Source organism: Passer montanus, unplaced genomic scaffold, assembly GCF_014805655.1.
Source record: "Passer montanus isolate IOZ18808 unplaced genomic scaffold, ASM1480565v1 scaffold40, whole genome shotgun sequence".
NCBI lineage: Eukaryota > Metazoa > Chordata > Aves > Passeriformes > Passeridae > Passer > Passer montanus.
Window position 1 is genome coordinate 5,622,976 of NW_024368819.1, and position 26,169 is coordinate 5,649,144.

At 39.7% G+C, this 26,169-nt stretch overlaps 1 protein-coding gene across 4 annotated transcripts in view; it reads left to right on the plus strand.

The window, feature by feature from the left end:
• AGPAT4 (1-acylglycerol-3-phosphate O-acyltransferase 4) overlaps positions 1-26,169 on the plus strand; it is a 72,744-nt gene that overhangs the window by 14,679 nt on the left and 31,896 nt on the right. For 3 of the 4 annotated variants that reach the window (XM_039719019.1, XM_039719023.1, XM_039719020.1), the window contains exons 2-3: positions 184-414; positions 24,250-24,419. In XM_039719019.1, the coding sequence (XP_039574953.1) occupies positions 184-414; positions 24,250-24,419 (401 nt within the window). The remainder of the gene's footprint in view (positions 1-183; positions 415-24,249; positions 24,420-26,169) is intronic. The other variant, XM_039719021.1, reaches the window with a different exon arrangement.

The window sequence follows — 26,169 nt, forward strand, 5'->3', positions numbered from 1 at the left end:
CAAAGCCAAATGTAAATTGGTTCACAAATACACTATTCTCTTTATGTTGTTACTTTTGCAAATACTGACATCAGGTCTTTTCCTACAATAGACTTTAATTTAAGTGTAAGCATGAAGTTTGTTTTAAGTCTGTCTGTAGAAATGAATGCACTCTGTAACTGCTGATACTGTTTGGTTTTGCAGGTTGTCTTCTGAATTTTGTGTCTGAAGGTATCCTCTTGCTTTCTCAGCAAATCATGGACATCGTTGGCTTTCTGAAGTCGCAATTCATTTGCCACCTTCTGATCTGCTACATATTTATAGTGTCAGGACTGATCATTAACTTCATTCAACTCTTTACACTTATACTTTGGCCAATCAACAAGCAACTGTTCAGGAAGATCAACTGCAGGCTGGCTTACTGCATTTCAAGCCGTAAGATTTCTTTTTTTTTTTTTTCTTTTGGTTTAAGTATTTTCATATTTTGTCTTCAGGGAATTGGCAGAAAAGTTCTGGATTTCAAAGACTATATAAAGGTCATGTCTGCTTCCTACAGCACCTGCACTTGTATGAAGAGATGCATGCCTTGTTGAAATATCTTCTTGTGCTGAAATGTTTTGCTCTTTTATAGTGGGATACTTGCTTGACTTAGGATGTTAAAGTAAGATTGTCTCTCATTTGGCTATCCATCATGTTTCATTAAACCAAATGAGAAGTATTGACCAAATTATGCATCTCAGCAAGTTCAGCTATTATCTGTAGGCTTACAGTGTTAACAAGTCACTTCCAATAATGCTTTCAGTCTTTGATTTTGTTTGTGATCTTGGTTTAAATGTTTCACGTGCAAATCCTATTTAGGACTGGGAAATAACAGGGGAAAAAAAGGAAGACTGCTCGATTTCATGTGCTTTTTTCTTAGGCCAGTTATAAACTGTTTTTTCTTTGAATAGGATTTCAGATGTTAAGCTGCAGCTCTATGTATTCACTATATTCATGTAGTTATAAAGCAGAATACAGCAGGTAGCCTGTAATCATTTGAAAGAAGCAGGGATGGTAATGATATTGATTTTTCTGGGAGAGATGGGAGCATGTGCTCAGGATGTTGTAAAAAGAGCAGACCTTTGACTGCTGAGATGTGACAGTTTACTAGCACTTCATAAAACAGGTAATTCCAGTGGAATGAGTGACAGGTGTACCCATTCGTTTGTTCTCTGTTAGAGGGAGTTTAGTGGAATCTTCACCTGACAACAGTGAATTATCAGAGCATTTGCTGTTTTCTTGTTATAATCAGTTTGTTTATATATGTGCTTTTAAAGAGCTGCAATTGCAGTTTCAGCAGTTTTATTGTACTGCTGCTTCTGACTTCCACATAACTGCATTAATGTACAGAGAGAGAATTCTTCACAGAAACTGTTATAGAAATGCTAATGTATTTAGGAATTCATTCAGTGTTTAGGAATGTGCTGTTAAATCTGTCCACCTTCCAGAGAGATTTCCCTGGGCCTTTCTAAACCTCAGAAGTAGTTTCTTAGCAGAAAACTGTTGAAAAATGCGTGCTTTTTGTTGCTCCTTAAAGATTATCCAAGTGTGATGTCACTGTCAATGCTAAGTGACTTATGGATGTTTTTGTACCAGGGAAAACAACCCTTCAGTACAGTGTTTAACAATTGTGCTGTAGAAATGCAGCAAAATGGTTTCTTTCACTTAACCTTTTCTGCTGTTAGGAGCCTGAAATGGAAAAACATTGTTAGTATTCAAAATCAACTGTGAGGAAGAAATCTGTCACATGCCTCAATTTGAGGGCCACTAGGGATTATTTATCTTTCATCAGTGACTCTGATAAGTAATGATTCAAAGCACATTTTTAAAGCAGACTTTTGACTTAAATTTCAAGTGTGTCAGAGTGAATAGTCCCAAATAAATTTAGGATGCTGTTTTATTACTTCTGTAATGGAGAGAAGATGTTCTTTCTGAAAAATTTCTTTTTTGCTGTCTGTATGTCCCTGAAGTATTGAGTTTGCAAGTGCTATTCATTTGCATGTACAAAGAGTGGTATTGAATCTGGCCAGGTTTTTACCTTTTGCCTGGCAGCATAGTATATGTTTGAAGCCATGGCATGTAGAAGATACTGTACAGCTGTATACAGGTATATATTACTATTTTTCATGCAGTGTCTTCTGGCCCATTCTTGCTTTTGGCTACTTAGTGCAGAGATTCCAGCTATTCTACAGTCTTCAGGCTGAATCCTTCAGTTTAGCTCAATCTAGTCTGATCTAGGGAATGGACAGCATGGAACAGAGAGTAATCCTGAGTGCTTGTCCTTGGTGGGGCAGATGGGTTTGTACTCAGGGTTGTTGATCTATCTTCAGTGTTGATGCCACTGGAATAGATTGTGTTGTGAGGTTTTTGCCCAGTCATGCTGAGAACAAAGTATGTCTAGGTTAAAGCAATTTATTTTAGCTTTGCAACAGAGCAAGCTAGCATTTGATGAGTCACCATTATCTGAGTGATATTTGAAAAAGGGGAAAATGATAGTTAATTTGAAAAACTATTTCAATGAACTAAAGACCAATTAATCAAAATGGATGTGTTTTTGGGGGCTACTGATGTGGTGACTAATATGTCAGGTTTGTGTGGGTCTGATGAAAGTCACAGCCTACAGTTGGAGACAGTGAGGTTCAGCACTGGAGAATATAAAGAGGTGTGTGCTTTGGCAGTGGTGACAAGAATCATGTTGCCTCGAGAGCCTGATACAGCCTGAGTCACCAAGTCAACCAAAGAGTGAAATAGAGCAGGCATGGTTTAATTGAAAAATGAAATGAAAGCAGCAGTTGTCCTTAGATCCTGCAAGTTCAGTTGTTTTCCATTTGATGTCAAAGGTAGAGATAAATGGCTCCATGAAATTGGAGAGTTATTTTGTCTTTGATGCTGTGCTCTTTGGGCAAGTTGCGGGTTTTTGTATTTCAAGTAGTGGTATTTTCTTGCACCCTTTTTCTTCCCATCTCCTTCCTAATATAAGAATGTAATACTCACACTTCTCATTATCATACTGTATATGGGAAGCTAAAGTTCTGTTGTGATTAATGACTTGTCCTCACTTGAGTAGTACAGCTTGAGTTGGGGTGCTTCTTTGTTCACATGGATAAAACCAGACTAGCTTGAGTTAAAGTATTCACAGAATCATGAAATCATTAAGGTTGGAAAATACCCTTATCATTGAGTCCAACTATCAGCTCAGCACTGCCAAATCCACTGCTAAACCATGTCCCTAAGAGCCACATCTGCACATCTTTTAAGGATGATGGCTCAGATCCTGGGCAACCTGTTTCAGTGTTTGACAACCCTTTCCATGAAGAAGGTTTCCCAAATATCCAATCTAAACCTTTCTGGATGCAGTTTGGATCAGTTTCCTCTTGTCCTGTCACTTTGTACTTGGGAAAAGAGAGCGACCCCCACTTTACCACAGCCTCCTTTCAAGTAGCTGTAGTGAATGATAAGGTCTCCCCTGATCCTCCTTTTCTCCCTCAGTTGCTCCTCATAAGACTTGTGCCCCAGACCCTTCAGCAGCTTCATGCCATGACCTGGCTGCATGGAGTAGCTGTGGTGTGCTAGTTGAGCACAGGTAGCTGTGCAGGCTGCTGCTTCTCTGCCATGAGTTTGGCTTCAAATATATATTAATGGATGGGTTCAACAGTATGTTAACCCACTCCCCCTTTTGTAAAATGACAACCTGAATCAACTCCCTCATACTGAAATCAACAGAGTGCACCCTAATAAGGAAATTGAATACTGCAAACCTCAATAGGATGATAACAATAAAAATTTCAAACATAAGTGTGCTTGGAAGCTGGCATAAGAGCAAAGGTTGGGCAAGCAATCAATCTTGGGTTTTATTTTTAAATAATTTAGGAGCATTTTGTCCTCAGTTTCTTCTAAATGACAGAGAACCAAGGTAGGAAGCACTTAGTGTGGAATACATCACAGTTCTCATAGATGCTGATTGTGACTGGATTGGAAGAGTTGGGAATACATCTTATTTCTTCCTCTTAAGTCATAGCAAACAACCACAAGGGGTGCACACAGCTTTTCTGTAGTAGTTGTATAGTTGGCCAAACACATAGAGGGAACAGGTTGTCTTGGGATTCATGCCGTATGTGCACATGGCTGCACAGCTTGCTGGGCAGTGGGAGAGTGGTTTGTACGTCCCAAATCAGTTCAAGCTTGCTTGGCTGTTGAAGTGCAACCCCAGGTCACACAGAGTGTGCTGGGATCCTGTGGACTGTTCAGGACATGTGCCTAAACCATGAGAACGGGACATACATGTACAGGGGACATGGCTTCTGTAGAGGTCCTGAGTGGAGGTATTGGCCTGTGAGTAGGGCAGTGTTGCTATCTTGTCCTCTTGCTGCCACTCAACTGGGGGGAAAGAGCATCTTGTGCTCCCAGTGGCAAACTGGGCTCCTGCTGACTCTGCACCATGTGGACATGGCATTAACAGAACGCCTGCAGCAATGACATCGTCGAGTGGACGTGTGCACAAGGGCCTTAAAAGCAACCAACTTAGCTTCTAATCTGCCTTCATAAATAAATTATAGTAGTACTAATACCTTTTGTTGTGCCATGAAAGGGGTGCTATTACACCTCTGGGTAAAGTTACACTATAGAGGCTGCAGTTTGTAGATCCTGCTGAGGAGAAGGCCCTTGTTTGCATACAAAGAGGCACCCTGAAGCCTGTTCATTGACTGTAAAAACAAGATGGAAACTGATTCTTCTTATAACTGAGCTTCCTAGAAACAAAACCAGAGGAAATTGAGAACTACTTCAAGTTTCATCATCTTGTCTGACTATTTTGCAATGTGAGGACTGAATATCTGAGCAAGGCTTTATGGTAGTATCAGGGCCATGCTAATCCTCAGTCCTTTGTTTCTCAGAAGAGCCCTCAGCTATTTTACTTGTTTGTATGAAGGTGGTGCTGATGCAGGGAGGAGAATTCTAGCCTCTGGTGCAGTTAAGTAGTTGGGAAGGGCTGGGAAGCAAGAGGTAGTACCCAGAGAAGTAGGACTTTCTTCTTCCTCCACTTCTCTTTACCACCATCTTATGCTGCAGAGGAAGCAATCTGCTATTGTCAAAGTATGGCACAGTATCCTTAACACAGTCCTATAGTATTTTATTTATAAAGCAACCTGAGTTATGCTTGTCAGTGTTGGTATAGTGAAGAGGACACTTAGGACTGCTTTCTTAGCTTCTCTGAAATGTTGTTTTGAGTAATCTGTGCAAAATGTATTTTTCTCAAGAGCTACTTGTCTACACAAGCCTTTGTTATCTTAGTTCCACACTCCACATCCATGCAAAGCCACTGGTGAAGATTATGGAAAGTTTACAACAATTAATGGGGGAAAATTGGAGGCCAGATTTTATAGTCTTGCAAAGGGAAGATTGATTTGAACCATTAGAAAATTAGACTATCACCTTAGCCTTCTCTTTTTCTCTAAATGCCCATGTTAGTTTTAATGTAGATAAACTCTAGAAAAAATAAACTTTAGTAGAAATCATCTACCCTAAAGTGTTATCTACTCTAATTCATTAATGTCTTCCTTCAGCCTATTTTCTAATACCCTTTTATACCTGTTTTGTACTTATGACAGTGCTTCTGGTTTTCTAAACAATTCACCACTGAGCCCAAACCTTGACTTTCTCTACTTTAATTTGGAAAGACAGAAGGAGAAATTATTCCACCAGATTCCCCATTCTTTTACTGGTAGAGTAAGATAAAGTGTGTGTGTGTGTTTGCTACATCCATCACAGCTTAAACTTTTTTTCCAAATTGTGTTTATGGAATTGCATTGATTACTATGAATAAGTCCTCTGCCTCCATATTCTCCCTGCTATCATTAACTTGTGGTATCAACTAATAACATTTCAGTCCCTCTCATTTTGTGCCACTTGCAGGAGTTGTTACTCAGTTTTCATAGGTGTTCAAATACTGACTGTGAGCTTGAATGGATCATGCAAGACTGTATGCTGATTGCAGGCATGCTGTGTGAGCGTGGTGAAGGTGTGTTTGAATGACATCTGTGCATGACCTTTACCAGAGTTCCTAGTTCAGCCTACAGGGGATATGATCTGTTATGCTCAGCTCTCAGTTCAGGAGAAAGGGACTGCTTTCTATGAAAATGAAAGTGAAAAAAACTTTTGGTGCTTTCTATACAAGACTCATGAAGAGCTAGAGAGGCATTTATTCTGATCTTAAATGAAAAGGGCATCTTCACTGTCACTGATACTATTTTGTTATTGCTGGAGCCTTTGTAGAGGTCACTTGTCCTCATTTTCCTTTTTTATTTTGCATCAGATTCCTGAAGAAGTGTAATGCTGATAGCCTAAAGACTGGAAAGAGGTGGCAGGGAAGCAGTGGGTGAACTGCATTCTGTTTGGTGTCTAGCATCACACATAACAAAGATTCTAGCACCTTTTGTTAAACATTAGATCTGGCCAGCAAGCTGCCTAGATTCCTGAACTGGGGTAAATTTTGGAGTTTTTGCACATAAGCATTTCTGTCTGACACAGCATAACTCAGGAACATGATATCTAATGATCTGTGACGTAGCACAGAATCTGAAGACATTCTGGTGCTACAGTTGTTTATTGATTAAGGGTGAATATCACAATCAAAAGATCATTTCATATTTGTAGAAACCCCATCTAGGCTATAGGTGTTATTTTATTGCTGAAATGATGCTGAAACTGAAGCATAGTCCCTTGGTGATGTGGAAACTTCATGCAAAGATGCAGAGAGTAGCTTAGTCATCACCAGTTACAAGCACATACAAACTAGCAGTAATCCAGTCCTCTCCAAGGAAGCCTCCACAGGAAGGACTTCTGCAGGAACTCTGAATTCTCCTGTGTTCAGTCAGGGAAGAAATATGCTGGTGTAATGTCCAAGTGATGTGCATTCTCTTGTCTCATTTGCTGTTGGTTTGCTACATCTTCTACCCACTCCCTTTTGGGCAATATGCACCCCTGAAAGTGTATGTCTGAGTGATTCTTGTTCATCCAAAATTGTAGTCGCATACCAGCAAGTTTTCATGGAGTAGGTTTTCAGGCTCATCCTGTAACAAGAATTGCAGCAGCTGGGCCAGTGAAAGTAGCTGGTACCTGACTACTTTTTTGCAGGAGGATTTCCAAGCCAGTAGGAACCAGTATGTCCTTTCAGCAGATACTTGAGGTTTTTCAGTGTGACACTTGAGATGAAAGCACTTCTGAGTGCACATGCTTGGCACTCTTCTGAGGCTAGGTGTTTGTTTCCTGTGACTTGCTTGCAACCTTCAGATTAAGGCTTCTTACTTAAGGTTGTATTGTTTTCTTACTTCTGAGACTATTGCTAAATTTCCTTTACATCCATCTTGGAGTAGTATATGCTTAAATATGTTTCGTCCAACAGCATATTCAGGAGGAGGAATCCTTTAACTGTGAATAAGAAGCCAAATAAAATGTGTGCAAAACAATTTTTTCATCTGCTTGGTTTCAGAAAGGCAGTTACCTGTTTTCCAGATCTACTTTGTTCCTTGCCAAAATATCATTTGAAACAAAATAAGGAACCAGAAAGAGATTACAATGCAATTGTTTGTGTACAGATTGTTTTGCTCTTCAGTTAGCACACGTTTATTAGTACATTACTTCTGTGTGCATGTTCTGTACTCAAGCAAATTGCACCGGAGTGTCAATAGCTAACATTTCTTTTCTCTCATGATTCTAAGTTCACTTAGCTGTGTTTCTAAATTGAATATCCAGTATATTGTATCTCCAGGTGTGGGTGTTCTTTGAGAGTTAAAAGCAAGTGGGCTTCCTAATACATGAGGGATTTTTCCTTGAACATTAATTTTGTACTGCTCTTATGCTGTACTTATATGACCCTGTTTAAATGATCCCCAGATCAATATGTACTGCTAATGAAAGATTTTGATGAATGAATGTATCTACCTGTGTTAGGTAAGGAAGTATAAATAGTGATTGTACCAACTCAGTTTCTTGATAGCGCTTCTAAAGAAGTTTACCTGGAAAACTGTAGCTGGCTTTTTTCAGGGGCTCTCATTAATACAACTTTGCTGCTGTAAAGAAGCTACTCTCCTCCCCGACTGGATTTTTTTTTTTTTCCTAGGAATGTCATACCATTCTCTGACATTTTCCAAGTATTTCCCTTTGCCCATAGAATGCCTCTTTTAAAGATGTGCAATGTGCTAATCCTCTGCAGTTTGCTGAGGACTCTATACTGGAAATCTAATTATAGAAAACTAAAGAATCTGTTACTGTCTTCAAACTCACATGGTTTATTTCTAAGGCCTATATGACAGACTTTTGCTATTCTTTGAACAAAGACAAAAAATAGGGAGAGAGATGTTAAGCTTGCAGTATTCAGAAAAATGTTTGCATTGTATGGATTGGGTTATATTTTTACCCACCAAAATATATCAACTAAAACTTTGTTATTTGAGCATGTATTGCCTTTTGTGCTCATGAAGGAGGACAAAGGAGGAGGATGAAGGAGGGAGATACAGGCAAAATAGCTGGCATACCTCTTTATGTACTTAATTTATCTAGTTTAAAATTGAGTGCATTTTCCTTTTAGTAGTACAGTATATTTTCAATATTTTTTTTAAATACGAAGAGTTCAGAAAATTTCTGCTTGGATTAAAACTTACCATGAAGCTTGTCTCTCCTATGGTTTCACAGGCTCTTCATTAATTTGTGCTGAAAATTCAGGGTTTCTTGTAAGGTGATTTAAATTTCTCTGGTTGCACAGTGATAGCTTGTAGCCTCTTTTTGGTACGTGCAGTTGTGAGGTGAGAATTAGAAAAACTCGAATGGCATATCTATGAATCTTTGAGATGTGATAGATTTCTTCATGTGGAAATCAAATGATGGTTGAGAAACAGATAATTATGCAAGTGCAGGTAAGGAGAATGGCAAACAATGTCCCAGAAGCAGCCCAGGCTGTGTGGGTTACACTGTTGGATTTAGTGACTTAATATTTTTGGGTAAGAGCTGTTCTGTGCTGTTGCTCAGTGTGTGTGCCAGGTAAATAAGTCCTTAAACAGTTCTTTTTCTGTGTTGGAAACTTGGGGATGGGAATTGAAGCCCTTTTGAGAGCAGTGGTATGCTAGGTTCCTCCTGTGTTGCATGGGATATTGGAGTGCCATAGGAATCTTCAGGACTGTTTTTCAAAGGTGGTTCCTGTGAACAGTATTAGAAAGTGGAAAATAAAATGTTGAGTACTTTATCCTAGATAGTGTGGGAATGATAATGCTGCCTTTGACCTTCATACAGAGCCGGGATGCTGGAGTCTCTCCTTCATTTCCAACTTGTGTCATTGATTTCTTGCTGGGTAAAAGTCCTGTAATCATGATTGCATTTTTAAGCAAGGAAGATTTAAAAAAGGAAGAGGAAGGTTGTCTGCTTCCATATATGAGCCGTGCCTGTTGCAGGTGGGTACTCCTGTAGGATGTGTTTCCTTGAGATGAAAAATAAATGCTAGTAGAAGAAATCTGAGACCAACTTGTGTGTGGGGAAGGGCACCATTACTGATGGCTGTGTTTGGAAGGTCATTCCTGCTTCTCCCTTCACTGCTTCATTAGGCCTTCAACAAGGAGCTTTGTGCTGACTTTTGTGGCTGTGCAGGTGGACAGAGCAGCAGGAGAGAATGCCTGGTTGATTATTATCTGTGCTGACTGGTCCTGTTACCAAGCCAGGAACTGCTGGTTTGTTGAAAAGTGGGAGTGCTGCTAAATTCCTTGGGGAAGAAGGATAAGAGGAGCCTTCAGATGTGAGACAAATATCTCTGACACGTGGCTGTTAAATAATTAATTTTCCCAAACGGTTTCAAAAGAGCATTTCAAAACACTGACTAGTGCAGATCTGTATGTGTGTTAAACCCATTGTACTTGTGAGGACTGGCTTTGTTCCACACGCTGTGTAACTTGGAGAGAAAAAGCTGTTTTGTAGGCAGATTGTGTCAGGATAAAAGACAGAAAAAAGCTGTGAAATTAAATGTTTGAAGTATGCAGCTATTTATTGGTTTTTTTCTGAAGGAATGGCTGTTTTATAACTTGCAGCATGGAGATAGTTTAAAAGGAACAGTGGCTAAAAAAATGAATGAATCTTGTTTCCATATTTCTCCACTCCTCTAGCTCAGAACTGCACTAGAGAAGGAAGGATCACTTGAAAGCTTTTTCAATATGTGTGCTGACTTAAAATTTCTCCCTCACCTGAATACTGGATTTTATATTTCATGGATATTAGATTAGAAGGAGAGAATCTATTTGATGAAACTTGAATTATGTGTATGTGTTTTGAGAGGAAAGATAGTATGGGAATGGGAACTGGGGTGAAGCTAGGAAGTGAGGTGGTGTGCCAGAGCACACGCAGTAATTGGAAGGGTCCTGTGCAAGGCTTGTGTCCAGATCAAATGCTGGTTCAAGTACTGGAGACATGCCTTAATTTACAGGTCTTAACCACAAGTTTTTGGTTCCTATCATAGCCCCTATGAGGAAAGGCCACTCTGGCTTTCTGTGTACCATGAAGGCTTATGCGTTTAACATCTTGTGTTAAATCTGGTTCTAATCTTGATTCCCAAAGCAATTTCAGCTTGGCTGAGTTACAGGAATGGTGGTTTGGCCATAGTAAACTGTTTGTCGTTTATTTTGTTTTGTACATTTCATCTGAGAAACCACTGATGAGAACCCATCAAAAAGGGTGAATCCCCTTTTTATCAATAGTGTTTTGCTGTCTTAATTTTATGAGAAAATCAGATGGATCATGGTAATGGAACTGGGACACAGCAAGGACCAGAACCATCATTGTGTAATACAGTCATAAGATTTTAATGAAGCAACATATTTTTCCCTTAGTACATTAGCCACTTTATGCACATGTATATGCAGGTTTTAATTTTACGACTAAGCAAGCACTGGGGTGAAATTGTTAGCAAGATCAAAGCACAGATAAAGCTTTAGTTCTGTAGTAGGTGTGATGAGTCTAATCCTTATTTTGTGTAACTCAGCATGGTATTACCAGTAACTAGACCAGAGACAAAGATTATTTTTATGCCTGTTGAGAATCTGGCCATCTTAAGTAAATGTCAGTGTGTGTTTGAGGAAAATAAAGAAAAGTGGAGGGGAAAAAATCGGCACACCATTGACCTTTGGTTTGGTTTTTAACAGTGAAATAAATTTGGTCTCTCTCCTTGTCTGTGATTTTTATCTTGAAGTTATGTTGGCAAATGTTAGTAAGCATTGGGCAGAGGCGATTTGTTACCACATTAAAGTGAAAGCTTTGATTGTATTTTAATATTCAAAATGACACACTTTATGAAGTGTTCCTCTAGCATATCATTCTAGTCACAGGCTGCCTCTATGTAGTGCATGCCTTTGAGCAGTTACTGTAAGCTCCTCTTTCAGCAACCTGTGTGTGCCCTATGCTCTATAAAAAATCACTGCCTTGCATGTTGCCTGAAGACTGGTTCTGTACATTGCATACCCTGCCTTACCTCTCTGCATCTAAGGGGTGAGCAGTGGGCTCTGGACAGCCTAGGGCTCCCTCTGTCCCCACCTCCCAGGAATGGTAGATGGCAGATGAAACACTCCTTCCTGTCCACATTCCTTGTTATGTTGGCTTTTTGATAAATGGCCAACTCTCATTTGCAAAAATGAAGTGTATTTTAAAACAGCATTTTGAATCGTCTTTTGGATTTATTTTTTCTTTGCTGTTCAACTGTTTTTTTCTTCACTAATAGTGGAGAGAAGAAACTCTACTCTTCAAGAGTATATACTCTTGCATAAAGTTCATAAATCAAAGTCTTCCGTGTTGAACCTTGAAATCTGCTACTTACCCACTGCTTTACTACGTCAAGGAGTGATCTGATATGCTGCAACAACTAGATTTGGAAGACTGTGGGTTGAGTTTTTCCTTGTGGAAGCCTCCATGCGAGCTTGTCTCACAAGCTTCTCAGTCACACCCTTGGCAGACAGAAAAAAGCTGAAGGAATGAGCCTAGGACATGAGTGATTTCTGTCCTTCAGGTGAATAAGCTGATGTTTCTTTCACTGCAATTGCATTACTTGGTAATTCCACTTGGAGAAAGATTTGAACTGGTAGAAATCACACCATTTTCAAGTAAGATGCCCCTAATTAGACAGGACCTCAAGGCGAGTTCTGCTGTGGTGCAAGATGTTACAAAGACATAAATCAGCAATATTGATACCAGAGGAGGTTCTTGTGTAAGCCTTCAAATACAGCTCAGTAAACTCAAATGCTGAATAGTATTTATTTGCATTGGATTTCTGCTTTCCATCTTTTTAGGCAAGACTTTAGAGGAGATCTAAATGCCCTGCACAGAACCACAGAGACCTCTGGCACAGTGCCACCTGGCAGCCTAAAAAGGTGTAGTCTGCACTTGATCAGTCTGATAGAGCTGATGCTGTTACTGTGCTTCTCTGAATTTTGCATGTCTGAAATCGTGTGAGAAGTCTGGATGGCCTTCAAGAAGAGTTGTTTCTAAAAAGCTGTTGGTCTTCCTTAGCAAAGAGGAAGTGTCAGCCTGCCACGGGTTAAAGCTGAGTATTCTGATCCCTGGTAAAGCAGTAGTGTGTATGGCCTGAAAGGTGGGAAGCCCCTGTTGTTTTGCAAGCTGGTAAATGCTGCATCCAAGTTGGTGAGTCACATGGATCCTGCATGTCTTTCATTTTGAGAAAGCTGGGGCAATGAAGGTGGTAAAGGTAATTCAGAAAGGAGTAAAGCTAAATTCAAGGAAATAACGGACTTGAAATCAGCTGCCTTTTTTTTCCCTGGTATTCCTCTACAGTTTTGATCAGTCTGTCATGGGATAATATTTTGGTACCTGATATAGTTTATGTAATATTGTGTGCCCTTGTTAAATCTTGAATAGTTTCCTTCTTTTTTTATTCTGTAGTGCTAGAAATATTCATTATAAAGTTGACAGAAATATCGGTAGTGCGTATGCGTATGATTTTGTAATACTTCTCTGCTCCTGGCATGTGCATGACCTGTTTGTATAACAGGTCTTTCTTTTATTACTGCTACAAGTCAGATTGTGCCTTTTAAGCTGTTTCTTCTGTACCAGCCTGAAAGGGTGTATCTGGCTGCTACTCTTCATAGTTTGCAAAGCACTGAATAGGAGAATGGCTTGGGTTACCAGAGAAGCACAGCCTGACACTTGTAACTTCCAGAGGTTCTTTCTGGAAAATGAATAGACAAGGGTAAACTCAGAGCTTGTTGATGATGCAAGATTTCAATGGACTGTGTAAGCTAAACCTCTGTTTTCTAGGAAGATTATTCAACACAAATAGTTTTAAGAGTACAACACTGTTGCTTACACCAGATACGAGAAAACAAAAAGCTAATTACCTCTTTGTGCAGAATTTTTGCAATTATACTGAGCCACTGGGACTACATTGCAGGAAGATGGTAATGCCTTTTGTTTTGTGGATACCCTTTCAGTTCAATCAGTGAGAGGTTAAACAAGCAAATGGCTCATTTGCATCCTCATCTGCTGGACCACATGATCTGCAGGCTGTCTGAGCAGGTTGTGATGTTCCAGCAGTGGGTTAGTTTTGTAAAAGCGTTGAGGAAAGAGAAATGCAAGCACAATCAAGCTAAATGTGAATTGAGAGGCACTAGTGTCCTTAAGTGTGGTGTAATGTTGTTGTATGCATTGGGTATATGTCTGCCTTAATAGAATGTGCACTTTCTCATGTGTACTATATTCTTCAGTGAGAAAAAATGGGGATTTTCATGTATTCATATATTTGGATATTTTCAATCATCTTGAAGGGTTTACAGGCTGCACCCAGGACAAAAATCACTGCTTGATACTTGATAGGTATATTTGATCTGTAGTACTTTATTTTTAATTCATGAAAGCCATTTGTTTGATGTGTAGTTTCTGACCTTATTGTCCCTTTAAAGAACATTTTGTGAAAGTCGCTGATAGGGATGAAGAAGCTAAAATAAGCACTGGGACATAGTTCTTGTCTCTCAAGACCTCACGTGATGAGATGCTGTAAGATTACAGGCAGAGCGAGGGACTTCATAGAATGCAAGTGAAAAATGAGTAATGGTTTTGTTCTGAACCGTGTTCTCAGTGATAGAGGTTCTGTGGTTATTCACCATTAATTCTTATTATATAATACAGGTGTTTTGCCAATTTTTTCTTCCATGATTGAAATTCAGGTAGAATATCTTGTGCATAAGAAGCCTAAGTAGAAGTTATATGCCTCGACTTGAATCTAAAAATTAATTGTTTTAATATTAATGCTATTAATTACAAGTATTATAATTTTCTATTAGTGTAATTAATAGCATATTATATCTGGAAATATGTTGGTATTTCTCCTGAGCGCACCAGTTATCTAAAATCAAAATCCAAATTTAAATGTTACTGGAAAAGTATTGAAACCTTGGAAGCCATTAGTCCTGGTTTTCTTGTTCTGCTGTACTGCAGGCACCATAGTTCCTTCTTTTTATGTGTTTACACTTCTATGAAATGTAATTCTTGATAACCAGAGACTTTATTTAAAAACACTGCAGATTTTCTTAGGATTTAATTTACCTTTTCTTCAGTTTCCTAATTCACTTTTCCTATTTGTGCTGAAAATTTCTTGCTTTGGCAACTCATTTTGTTGGGTTTTTGTATCATCAGTCATTTTTCTCAGAGATAAACTCATGTCAGTTCTTGTCAGTAGCTGAAAATGCAGGTTAAATGTGTTGATGGCAGGGATTTAGAAGATCAAAATAATGGGATTTCTCTCTTGTTCTGAAATGCTTTCCTTCTAAAGCCAAAATTTTTCATTTTTCATTTGAAACTAAGGAGGATAAATTTGTATATATAGAAATAAAGGCTATTGCAAGAATGCATGCAAGAAGGAGAAAGATTGTGTGTGAATAAGTTTTCTTACTAAATATGTGAGTTAAACATGACTTGCTTGATTCAAATAACTCCCCTGATGCATATGGCAAAATAAACGCAGTCACATGAGTGTGTGTGCTTTTGTTGTGAATGAAAGCATGAGACCTGATTGTGGACAATGCTGGTCACCCTCCAATTAAGGACATGCATTAGCATGATTCATGTCAAAGAAGTCAATTGTCATTGAATAAATACAAGACTGACCTCTTGGTTCATGTTTGCTAATCTGGATGCTCAAATTTTGAGGTCCTGGCCTCCTGGCAGGCGATTTTTAGCAGAGAACTCCCTTGGGAAGGATTTGTGTCTGGTGCTACCCTGCTTAAACAGAAGCCTTTGCTGATTGCTGCAAGATGCTGTCTTCTCCCTGGTCCAGTGACTACTCATTGCAGCCTGGGGTGGCAGGGTCTATCTCAGTCTGCAGTGTGTTTCTCAAGCAGTGATGGAAGAGAGTTCTGTAAGGCAGTCTGTTTGGAAAATCTCACTTTCTTTCCTAGTTACAGAGAATAGGAATAGAAAGGAGTTTGTGAGCCACTGAATTTTTAGCAGTGGTATAATGCAGTGCTTTTAAGATGATTCTTACTCAATTTACAAAGCTGCTATGCATTTTTATCTGCCAAAGTAGTCAGAACAATCTTCTGAATATTGGATGCCTGCAATTTCAGTCCTTTAGACATGGATGTTGATGTTCTTGTGCCAGTGGTATTTAACTTAAATTTTTCTTTTTCTGTAATCAGAACAATCTTCTGAATATAGGATGCCTGTAATTTCAGTCCTTTAGACATGGATGTTCTTGTGCCAGTGGTATTTAACTTAATTTTTTCTTTTTCTGTACTGTTGACTTTCCTTATCCATGTGCCATATTTGTGGGGAGCCCACCCAGTCCTCTTCTAGCATTTGTTTTCAAGCTCCAGTGAGCCAAACTTTTCTGCTTTCGGGTCATCCTGGTAGACCTGGTCTGCATCTGCTTTGTTTCAGTGTTTCCTTCCTGGGCATGGATGTCTGGTACTGGGGTGCTGGCCCAGAGATTCTCTCAGTGGTGCAATGTGCAATTCAGTTCTCTCCAGGAGCAGACATCCTTATGCCATCATTTTCAGTCTTGGGACTGCATAATATGAATGGAACAGAACTGTTCAGTGGCAAAATAATGTTCCCAGATAATTCTCTTCTCTGTCATTTCCAAATTATGGGGCTCTATTTTTATTCGTTCTGCAAGATATGAGGCAATGATGCATCCCTTCAAAATTAATTCCATTTATGTTACCTTACCTCTCAAGGTCATCTGATTCTTAAACTCTATTCTGACTTTGTATCATCCACAAAGTTTATTAATAGGAATTTCTTTTATTGTACTATATGAATGGCTTAGCATTGTCTAGAAGTGGTAGATTTTAAGTCTTTTTTTTTTTCCTGGCCTTTCTGGCATCAGCAAAATACTTGAAGCAGTAGAAGCTTCAATACCTGACGGTGAGTATTTGGTGTTTTATGAGACCAAATTATTAACCATCTAGTACTTACTAGATTTGAATTTTTGATTCTATCATTTTAAGATGGCACTTACTTAAGCTTAATGTAGGTCACCCTGCTTTCATTTAAGCTTCTGTTTTGGGATTTAGACAGCAATATGCCACCCTAACCATCCAAATGAGGACTGAGGTAACATCATATGTACTTTTCATTTAAGCTTCATTGCTTCAGCATCTCCAATGGGACACAGAAGTTACCCCCGGGGTAAGGCATGATGTGGGGTCATATTTAATGAAGGCATGACAGGAGAGGGATGTGTGATGGATCAGGTGATGTTTTGCTTTGTCCCAGGTGAGTCTGTGTGCCAGAATAAGAAAGTTGTTTAATCTCTTTAGAAAGTGGTTGCTGTGCAAGCTCAAACTAATCAGATAAGGGCTGTCAAATGCTGCATTACGGATCACTGCAGAACACTTATTAACACCTTATTTTACGTTTTTTTAACTACAAATTTCTTCTCTCAGCACTCATCTTTTCTGCCTGTCTGTGCTTGTACAGATGAATGTCCTAGGCTTCCTGGTTTGTGTACATCAAATACTGAATAATTTAACAAAAAACATAATCTAATATGCATGGAACCTTACACCAGCTGCTGCTCGCTGAGATAAGATGCTTCCTTCTATTTAGGACAGAGCAGAAATTTTCATGGTATTTCTTACGCAGAAAATCTGTTTTGTAGTACTGACCTCACATAGCTGTTGTGACATGACCACTTGGAGTATAAGTTCCTTCTGCATCCTCACAAGCCACCTCAGAAGGACATATTGTTGATGTGCATGTATCAGGGGTTGATTCTGTCCAGGTGTCAGGCACCTACCAAAGCCTCTCACTCATTCCCCTCTGCAGCTGGACAGAGGAGAGAAAATTTACCAAAGTGGTCATGAGTTGAGGTAAGAACCAAGAAGAGAGATCACTCATTAAATACCATCACAGGCAAAACAGCTCAACTTAGAGATATGAAGTGAATTTATTACAAACAAAACCAGAGCAGGATAATGAGAAGGAAAAGAAGCCCTTAAAAACATTTTCCCCCCACCCCTCCCTCCTTCCCAGATCCACCTCCTACCCCAGCGGCACAAGGAGACAGGGAATGGGGGTTATGGTCAGTTTCTCACCTGTGGTTTCTCCCCTCCTGTCGTTCCCCTGCTGCACTGTGGGGTCCCTCCCACAGGAGACAGTTCTCCATGAACTTCTCCAACATGAGTCCATCTCACGAGTAGCAGCTCCCTGCGGACTCGTGCAATGTGAGTCCATCCCACGGGCAGCAGTCCTCCCAAAACTGCTGCAGCATGGGTCACTCCTCCATGGCGTACAGTTCTTCATGGACAGGCTGCTCTAGCCTGGGGGCAGTGCCCCTCTCTCCATGGGTCTCCCACGGAGTCTCGGCCTCCTCTCAGCATCGCCCTGCTCTGGTGTGGGGCTCCTCCACAGGCTGTGGGTTTGTGGGAAGGAATTACTTGTGAGCAGTGCTGTTTGACAGACCTCGTGAGGTACTGTGACAGGCACTGCCTGTCGTCATGGTTAACAGGAGGCTCTAGCATATTTGGTCTTGGGGTGATGTTCTCTGGTTGAGCGCAGTTGGGAGAGGGTTAAGGAAAATGGATCACGTAAATGATTTGTCGTCAAAAGTCTTGTTTTTATTAGACCAGTTCTGACATACCTGAAAAACTGGAAAGGATTTGCATGCAGAAAGCCTTCTTCAATCAAGTTTAGAAAATAAATTGCAATATTCAGATTAAACTCAGGTTGAGAACACTTGATTGAACATTAATATATCTATTTACCCATATAGCCTGTCAGAGGAAGGAGAGTTGTTACATATGTATTTAGATAGAGCAGGGATACAGAACAGACAGTGACAGAATTGTGTGTGGCATAGTGTATTGGAGGCACCCAGGCATCATGGAGATGGCATTAGCTTCATAATCATCCCTTCCCAGCTATCTTCTGACTGGTTGTAAAGTATTATAGATTAGGCTTTCTTTAAGAGGAAGCTGAAGTCACTCATATGAATCCACCAACATGGAAAACATGCATGTGTTCTCAGGACAGATAGATGTTGTTTCTTCTCAAATAACCTGCCACTGTGAGAGGGTCAGTGACTTCTTCCCACAAGCTTCTTGGAATCACCTGCTAGCTGGAGTTGGTAGCTTTAGCACTTCTTTCAGGCTGTCATCTCCTTTCTGCTGTAACTGATTCCCATGAAGTGAATGTTAAGGTCTGTAATAAAACTACTGGTCATGATGTGCCATTCGTAACAGTGAATGGTTTATTCAAATAGCTTGGAAGGAACAGTATTTCTTAAAGATATGCAGGCTTAAATTAATAAAACGTACAAGTAGGCCAAGGATGCCTAAATCAAAAAATATTTTTGGCTCTATGTGTGCATGTCTATAGGAAACTGCTTAAAAGAAGGCATTGGAACAAGACTGGTGTTCCTTTTGCACAGTGACTTGCAATGAATGAGCTGTAACCATTTGTTCTTTGCTAAGCAGTTCCTCTGTGGTGCTGCTTCTGCACACAGCAGGAAAAGCCAGTGGTGTTTCGGACAACAAGAAGCCACATCCGGAAGAGATGCAACTGCCTGATTTTGTGCCCATACAAAGAAAATGTCAGCGTCATGGGAACTTGCCAAGCAGCATGTTTTCTTTCACTGTTTGTTGTTACTAATTCCTTTGATCAGACATGCTATACTGTCCTTAGTCATTGGTGGCAAATGCAGCACATTATCTGTGTTGGAATATATCATTGTTGAAGAAAGGTACATTAAAATAATTTCCTGGAAGCAGACGCTGAAATGTATGTGGCTTGGAACTAAATATGTGAAAGGGCTGTGCTGTGCTTATCTTTCTCCTTGCAAGTACATCCAGTAACTCATTGTAATGACTGGGGAATTAAAAGTCACCATTTCTTCCTTCCTCTCTGTTGGTGATTTCTGTCCTTAAAAGCACAGACATGTAATTAGTTGAAGTGTTATTCAAGGGAGTTGCTTAAAGGGTCTTCCAAGGAGACTGGGGCAAAAATCTGCAAAACCAGACCTGAAGGCAAGAGAGAAGGGTTTTGTTTATCTTTTTTAATTTGTGTGCATGATTCCCCATAACCCCTCCCTGCCATCAGCCAGTACTTTTGCTGCAAGACAGCTTTAAGGGAGGGGGAAGCAAGTCCAAAGATAACAGTGGTTTTACCAGCAGCTGGGGTAAATGGTGGTGGTGGGGAGTGGGGGATGGTAGTGGTGCTGAGGAGAGAGGGGACTGGATTTTGGGCTTTTATTTAAACCCATAAAATCACAGAAAACCAGGCATCCTATGCATTTCCCACAGGTGGAAGACAGGACCTCTGAGTTGGAGTGAACCAGATAACTCCATTATACCTCGTTGGTGCAGCACATGCATGGAAGAGAGTCTAGAGCTGGAAAGCTGATGCTTGGTCTGGCTGGGCTCCCTGTATGACCTCCCACTTATCTGGGGGAAGGAGGAGAGGCATTGCTTGACTTTCCAGCTGCAGGGTTTTTTTCCCCAAGAACTAGTTTTTGTTGCCCCTCACAGGAAAGATAGAATTTTTTTTTTTATTAAAATAGGTTATTTTGAACATTTTTTTCTGTGGACATGTAGTAATATTCAGCTCTGAGCTCTAGATTCATGTACCTAATCAATGCAAGCAGAATTCCTCCCTTCAAGTTTTCCTCATAATTACTTGCAGCTCCTGCAGAGAAGAAGGAAATAGAGACCAGAAATAAATGCCCAGTCAGGTTATACGGCAGAGTGAAACACTAGAATAGCCTGTGTAAGGAATACTTGGAAGTATTTAGAAAAACTCTCAGGCAGCTTTGCAGTGAATTCAGAGGTTTAACCCTGTCTGCGATGCACAGAGGGCTTTTAAGTAGTCTAGGGAAGATATAGACTTGCTTTTCTTAGTTACCTGTAGACTTCATTCTATGAAAAATTCTTAGGAAGTGCCCCTAATAGATGTAGTCTAAAAATCTGGAAAGGTAGTAAGTTACTGCAAGTCATTCTTCCACAGACAGGCACAGACTCTAGACTGTGCTACCTGTCAGTCTGTCTTTGCCTAATTTTTGCATTTTTTAGAATGCTTTCACCAGTGTTCTGTGGCAGTGCAGTCATTCATCATGCAGCCATTCACCCTGTCTGCTCTTGGAAATGATGGTCACAGCTTGCCCACTTGTCGTGCTTTTATTTGTATTGGAGAGTTTGCTATGCTTTTACCATATATTCCCATAAGAACTTTGAGTTCTTTTTCTTGGTGTTGCCTTGATACAGAGATTAAAGAAAATGAAGAGATTAAAGGAAATGAAGAATGTCCTGGAGGGAAACAGTTCTGTAGCTCTTTAAATAAGGTTATGCACTTACTTGAGAATTTATTGTTTATTAAATAAATTATTGTTCCTATTGAGTCAATACAGAATTATGCTTTTAATGAAACTTTAACATAGGTCATTTATAATTAATCTTGTAAGCAAATGTTTCCATCTTTATCACATAATAGATAAGGTTGGAAGGAGCCACAGCAAGTCATCTGGTCCTTATCAAGAATAGTTATCTACAGGAATTACTAACACCTTCTACAGAATAACAGTGTTGACTGTTTGAATGACTCATTCTTGAAAAACTTTGAGATGTAAGTCTCAGTAAACTCTGTGTGTTTTCCTTCTTCCCTTAAATGTTATTTTTCATTTAATGACTTATAGTTCAGCTCTGCCTTGGAGACTTTTTTCCTAGTTACTTGTTCTGGAAGTGCTGGCATTGGAGCAGCTCAGATTTGTGCAATGAAGGGCAAGGAAACAATCTGCTCTTGCAGGAGGTAGGGGTATTCTCTGAAGCAGGATGAGTAGGTTTTTTTGGTTTGTGGTTTTTTTGTTTTGTTTTTTTTTTTTATTTCAGAGAGGTAAAAAAGCTCAAAATTCCTAAGCACAGAGAGTATCCATATTAAGTATTTGAAGTCATGATTTCTCTCTGCCTGCCATCAGCTTCTTCTGAAGCTAGTTGTAATGCACTGCAAGGAGTCTGCCTTCAAAGCAGGGAGTGGAGATTTCAAGTTCCTTTGGTTTTTCTCCTTCCTTTGCCTTAATTGTTTGACAGTGTCACTGGAGGAATTGCTTTGAAAGGTAGGAACTCTCACGATGTGGTTGAATATGTATTCATCAGCTCAGCTGTGGCAGTGAAACTCCAAAACCTCATTAAAGGGGCAAAAGAATCTTTTTTTTTTCTCTCTATGCAGTTGATTTCTGCTTATACAGTATGACTGGTGTACAAAGGAAGATTCTTCCTCTGATCTGTACTGTGAAGGAGGGAGGAGAGTGTGAACAGGTGACCTTGTGTGGCTGAGCCACACAGCAGTTGCTGGGTAATAAATTTCTGTGGAAGGTTGTGGAGGTAAGCCGGTGACACAATGCAAGAGTAGCACAAACTGGCACTAATCATTGCTTGAGGTCCACAAGGAGAAAGGAGGCTAGGAAGAGAGGGAAAAAAAGAGTAGGGAAGATGAGGGGAATAAACATGTTAAGAAATTGGAGGCTGGCAGAGGGTATTTACTGTATTTAAATACAGTGGTGTTCAGTGCCTGTTTTGTGTTTCTGCAGCAGCTGCCTGAGCATGTCAGTGACAAATGGCAGGTGAGGTGAGGGATAGGCACCTATTTCTGCAGTATTTACTCCAACAAAAATCCTGCTTATGTGAAGTCTGAAAAATCAAAGCACATCTAGAAATAATTTTGCCGGTGCTTTTTTGGAATGTATTTGAAACTGAATATATAAAACTGAAGAGCTCTATGCATGTGGCACACCTGTATAGTGAGATTCACTATATGTTATTAGTTTTGTTCAAATTCGTTAGTAAAAGACAAAATAAATTAAAAATTTGCACTTGAAGTGAGATGATTTTTCTCAGGTAAAGTTGGCTTTTTTGTCAAGACAGCCTTACCATCGTCATCTCTGCCTTTGGTTTTCTTTCCCAGGGAATAGATTTAAAGGCAGGAGGTGTTAAAAAGAGGGAAAGTCATTTTTTGTGGCAGTCATTTTTTTCTCTTGGTTGGATTCCTAGTTAAGCAAAAGATCTAATCCTGTCACTAATTCATTTTCTTTTCTGTGATGGCACTCTGCCGTAAGATATGACTGTAGATGCTGTAGAAGTTTGCAAATTACAACGTGGGATGGGGTTTTTCACCCCAGCCATTACTCAATTTTTCTGTGTTTCGGGGAGTGGGGGATTTTTATTTCCAGTATAAATTTAATAGAAATCTGTGACCTTAGATATAACATTAAATGTGTTTTACAAGGCAGCTCTTTGTAGGGGAAGTCTTCAAGGTATTTTCTTCTGTATCTTCATAGCTGCCATGTTGAGGTGTGAACATCTTTTGGTTTTCACTGAAAAATTAGTTTGCAATCAGTGAAATCTACCATTGTCTGGTTAGCATATGGCAGTTTAGGTCTCCCTCCACATCTCAGGCTATGGTTTTAGTGCATGCATTAAATTATTAAATAATAATGTACTCCTGCGCTTCTGTATCTTCACAGCTGCCATGTTGAGGTGTGAACATCTTTGGTTTTCACTGAAAAATTGGTTTGCAATCAGTGAAATCTACCATTCTCTGGTTAGCATATGGCAGTTTAGGTCTCCCTCCACATTTCAGGCTATTGTTTTAGTGCATAATAGCATGCATTAAATAATAATGTACTCCTGCTGCAATAGTCACATTCCCTGATTAGAAGTAAGCAGGTGGACTGACAAGTCAATCATTTATCTGGATCATAAACACTCTTTTATCATATTAAGGTAATGTTACCTAAATAGAGATTGTCTATTAGCCTGCCTGAAGCACTGTTAGATAGAATCCATTCATATCATTAATGCCTGTTCTTCAGTGTACAGCACAATGTCATCCAAGAGCTTCAGGCAGATAATTTTACTCATGATGGCTGGAAATGTAGACCTGTTTCTGGCTGGTTTATGTTTTCTGTCAGTAGATGTGACCAATAGGGGACCAAAATGGAAAGGAATTCAAATGTGTTTCAAAGACTGGCCTGGTTTTGTTCTTTGCTGAGGTGAATGAGCATTTGTGGTGCCTTCAAGCTTGTCTTAAGCCAGGAGAGCATCTTGGATATCTCATCCTTCCAGCAGAGGCATTCATGTGGCAGCAGAGAGATATGTTTCACTTAACAAAGAATAACCCCTTGCATTAGACCTTTGCTTTGGTTCAGAACTTTCCTGACAGCTTTGACAGAAGGCAAATGTATCCCTTAACTCCTTTTCAGTCTCAGACAGACAGCTTTCATTTAGTCCCACAGTACCCCAGCTCAAGACATGGGCTGCTTTGGGAGAGCCATTGCTTTTAGGTTTTTCTTTTTCTACCTCTGTGGAGATAGAGCTCTCAGAGTTTCTTGGCTTTACTGACTCACCTCAACTTCCTGTGCCCCAGACCAGAGTGATTTCACTAAATAAAGGTTTGATTCACAAGTATTGTGGTCAGACTTAAAAGTTCCAAGCAAAACAAATACAAAGTGTACAGTACAAGCCTGTGCTTGATAATGGGACAAGCAAATAGGAAATGAAAGGCATATGATAGTCACTAGGATACTGCTGAGAAACCACTTTCCAGCTTGTAAAGATAGCTGTGTTTAAAACAGCCCTCTTACGTGTTCTTCATTGCAGCACTCTTTTTGCCACGTGCCATTGAGGTGACTGATGTTTTCAACAGGTTAGTGATTTGTGGTTTTGCAGATACTGTGTGCATTCACATATTTCTCATTCTTTGTTTCAGAGATGGTGATGTTGCTGGAATGGTGGTCAGGCACCGATTGCACCCTTTACACTGACCCAGAGAGTTACCACAAGTACGGGAAGGAGAATGCCATCGTAATCCTTAATCACAACTTTGAAATTGACTTTCTCTGTGGTTGGAACTTTTGTGAGAGATTTGGGGTCTTGGGGGTGAGTTACTTAGTATTTAAGATAAATCTCCTTGGATGTGGAAAAAACTACTAAATAAGTTAATTGTGTTTTCGAATTAACAGATTTGTGCTCGAATTTCACTCGGCTGCTGTCCAGAATTAGAGGTCAACCTAAAGCAGTGCAGTGCAAGTGTGTGGAGACAGGATGGCTCAGGAAACCACAGCTATTTTAAAAGCATTGCAGTTAAAGCTGATGAAGGAAATATTTTCTTAACCTGTGGAGATCATTATAGTTATTTCTCTCTGTGTGTTTACTGAGTAACTATTGCAGTTCATTATGCTGCATAAAGATGAGCTATCCTGTGATTCTTTCCCAGTTTAATTACAGAATTTATTTGCTTTTTGCAGTGTAGCCTTACAAATCCACAGCTAGAGTTTGAGTGATGTAGCCTGCCTCTTTCAGAATGAAAGAGCAGCCATCTTACGTGAAAGCAGTGACCAGCTAAAAGCAGTAAGAGATGGGGGAGGAATGAGTTATTCATGGTTGAATACACTGCTGCATTAAGCTAGCAGTTCATGTGTGTTTGTTTCCAGGCTTGCGTTTTTGTTTCCCCAGTCAGATCATGGGGATAATTGAAGCCCTCATCTAGATCAGCCTGAGTTCATTCTGTGATGGTGACAATATTCTCTATCTGTAAAGGATTTAGATAAGGGTTCCTCCTTCACAAGGAAGAAAACCAGTGACTCATTTTGGCAGTGTTCTTCAGCATCCTAGCTTTGATACTGGCCTCTGGCAAAAGTCCTGACCTTGGATTGTGTGAACCTCTGAATTTTGTGGCCTTCCCTTTGGACTCCTTGCATTTTCTGGACATTTAGGCACCACTCCTGTCACTCTCAAATTAGAATAATGGCAATCTGTTTAACAAAAACGTAAAAAGGGGCCTTAAAAGTGGAGGAAAGTGAACTGAAGCATTACAGGCTCTTTGTGTAACCAGAATGGCTGTTGGCTTCTGAGTAACTTCTGCCATGTTATCGAGGACTTGAGTACAGAGCTGCAGGATGGCATGGAACAGTAGGAAACGTAGGGAAACCTGTTCCTGTTGGGCAAATGTAAGTGCAAAAAAACAGTGGTGCTGAAGTCAGTCTGTCTGATTTTGTAAGCCAAATGGCCTCAGTTCTCTAAATAAACTGTGTTTTTGAGAAGGTCAGGTGCTTCTTCAGAAAACACCAATGTAGAAAATTGAGGGATTGCTTCTCTACAAAGTAATAGGGGCCTACAAGGTCAAAAATACCTTATTTTACATTGTTGCTGTGTAGCTGAATGGAATTTTACTAGCTGCAATTTTTTAATAGTTTTCCAAGTTAATAAGGATTCTGTGTTAATTTTTATGTTGTTACCTACACATAGGGAAACCACAGTGTAGAAACAACTGTTGAAATTACTGTGCTGCACTTACTGAAAATATTTTTTCCTTTTTTGGCTGCTTGTATATATTACTCAGTTTGCATTTATGCTAATCTTAGGATTATTTTAGAAACTGATGTATGCTGGTTGTGGTTTTGCCTTTTTTTTTTTAACAGCAAAACAAAACAAATAAACATAAGACCCAAACAACCAACACAAAACTATTTCAGTCCTGAGTAATGTACTGTGGTTTTACTTCCCAGAAACTGTTCCTGGAAGAAATAGTTTCCACATGCTCTCATTTGCATTGATCTTTTTACTTAACAAAGCAATGCATTTCCCTCTTGAGGCAACCAGCCCAAGCTCTTCTTAAGCCATGTTAAAA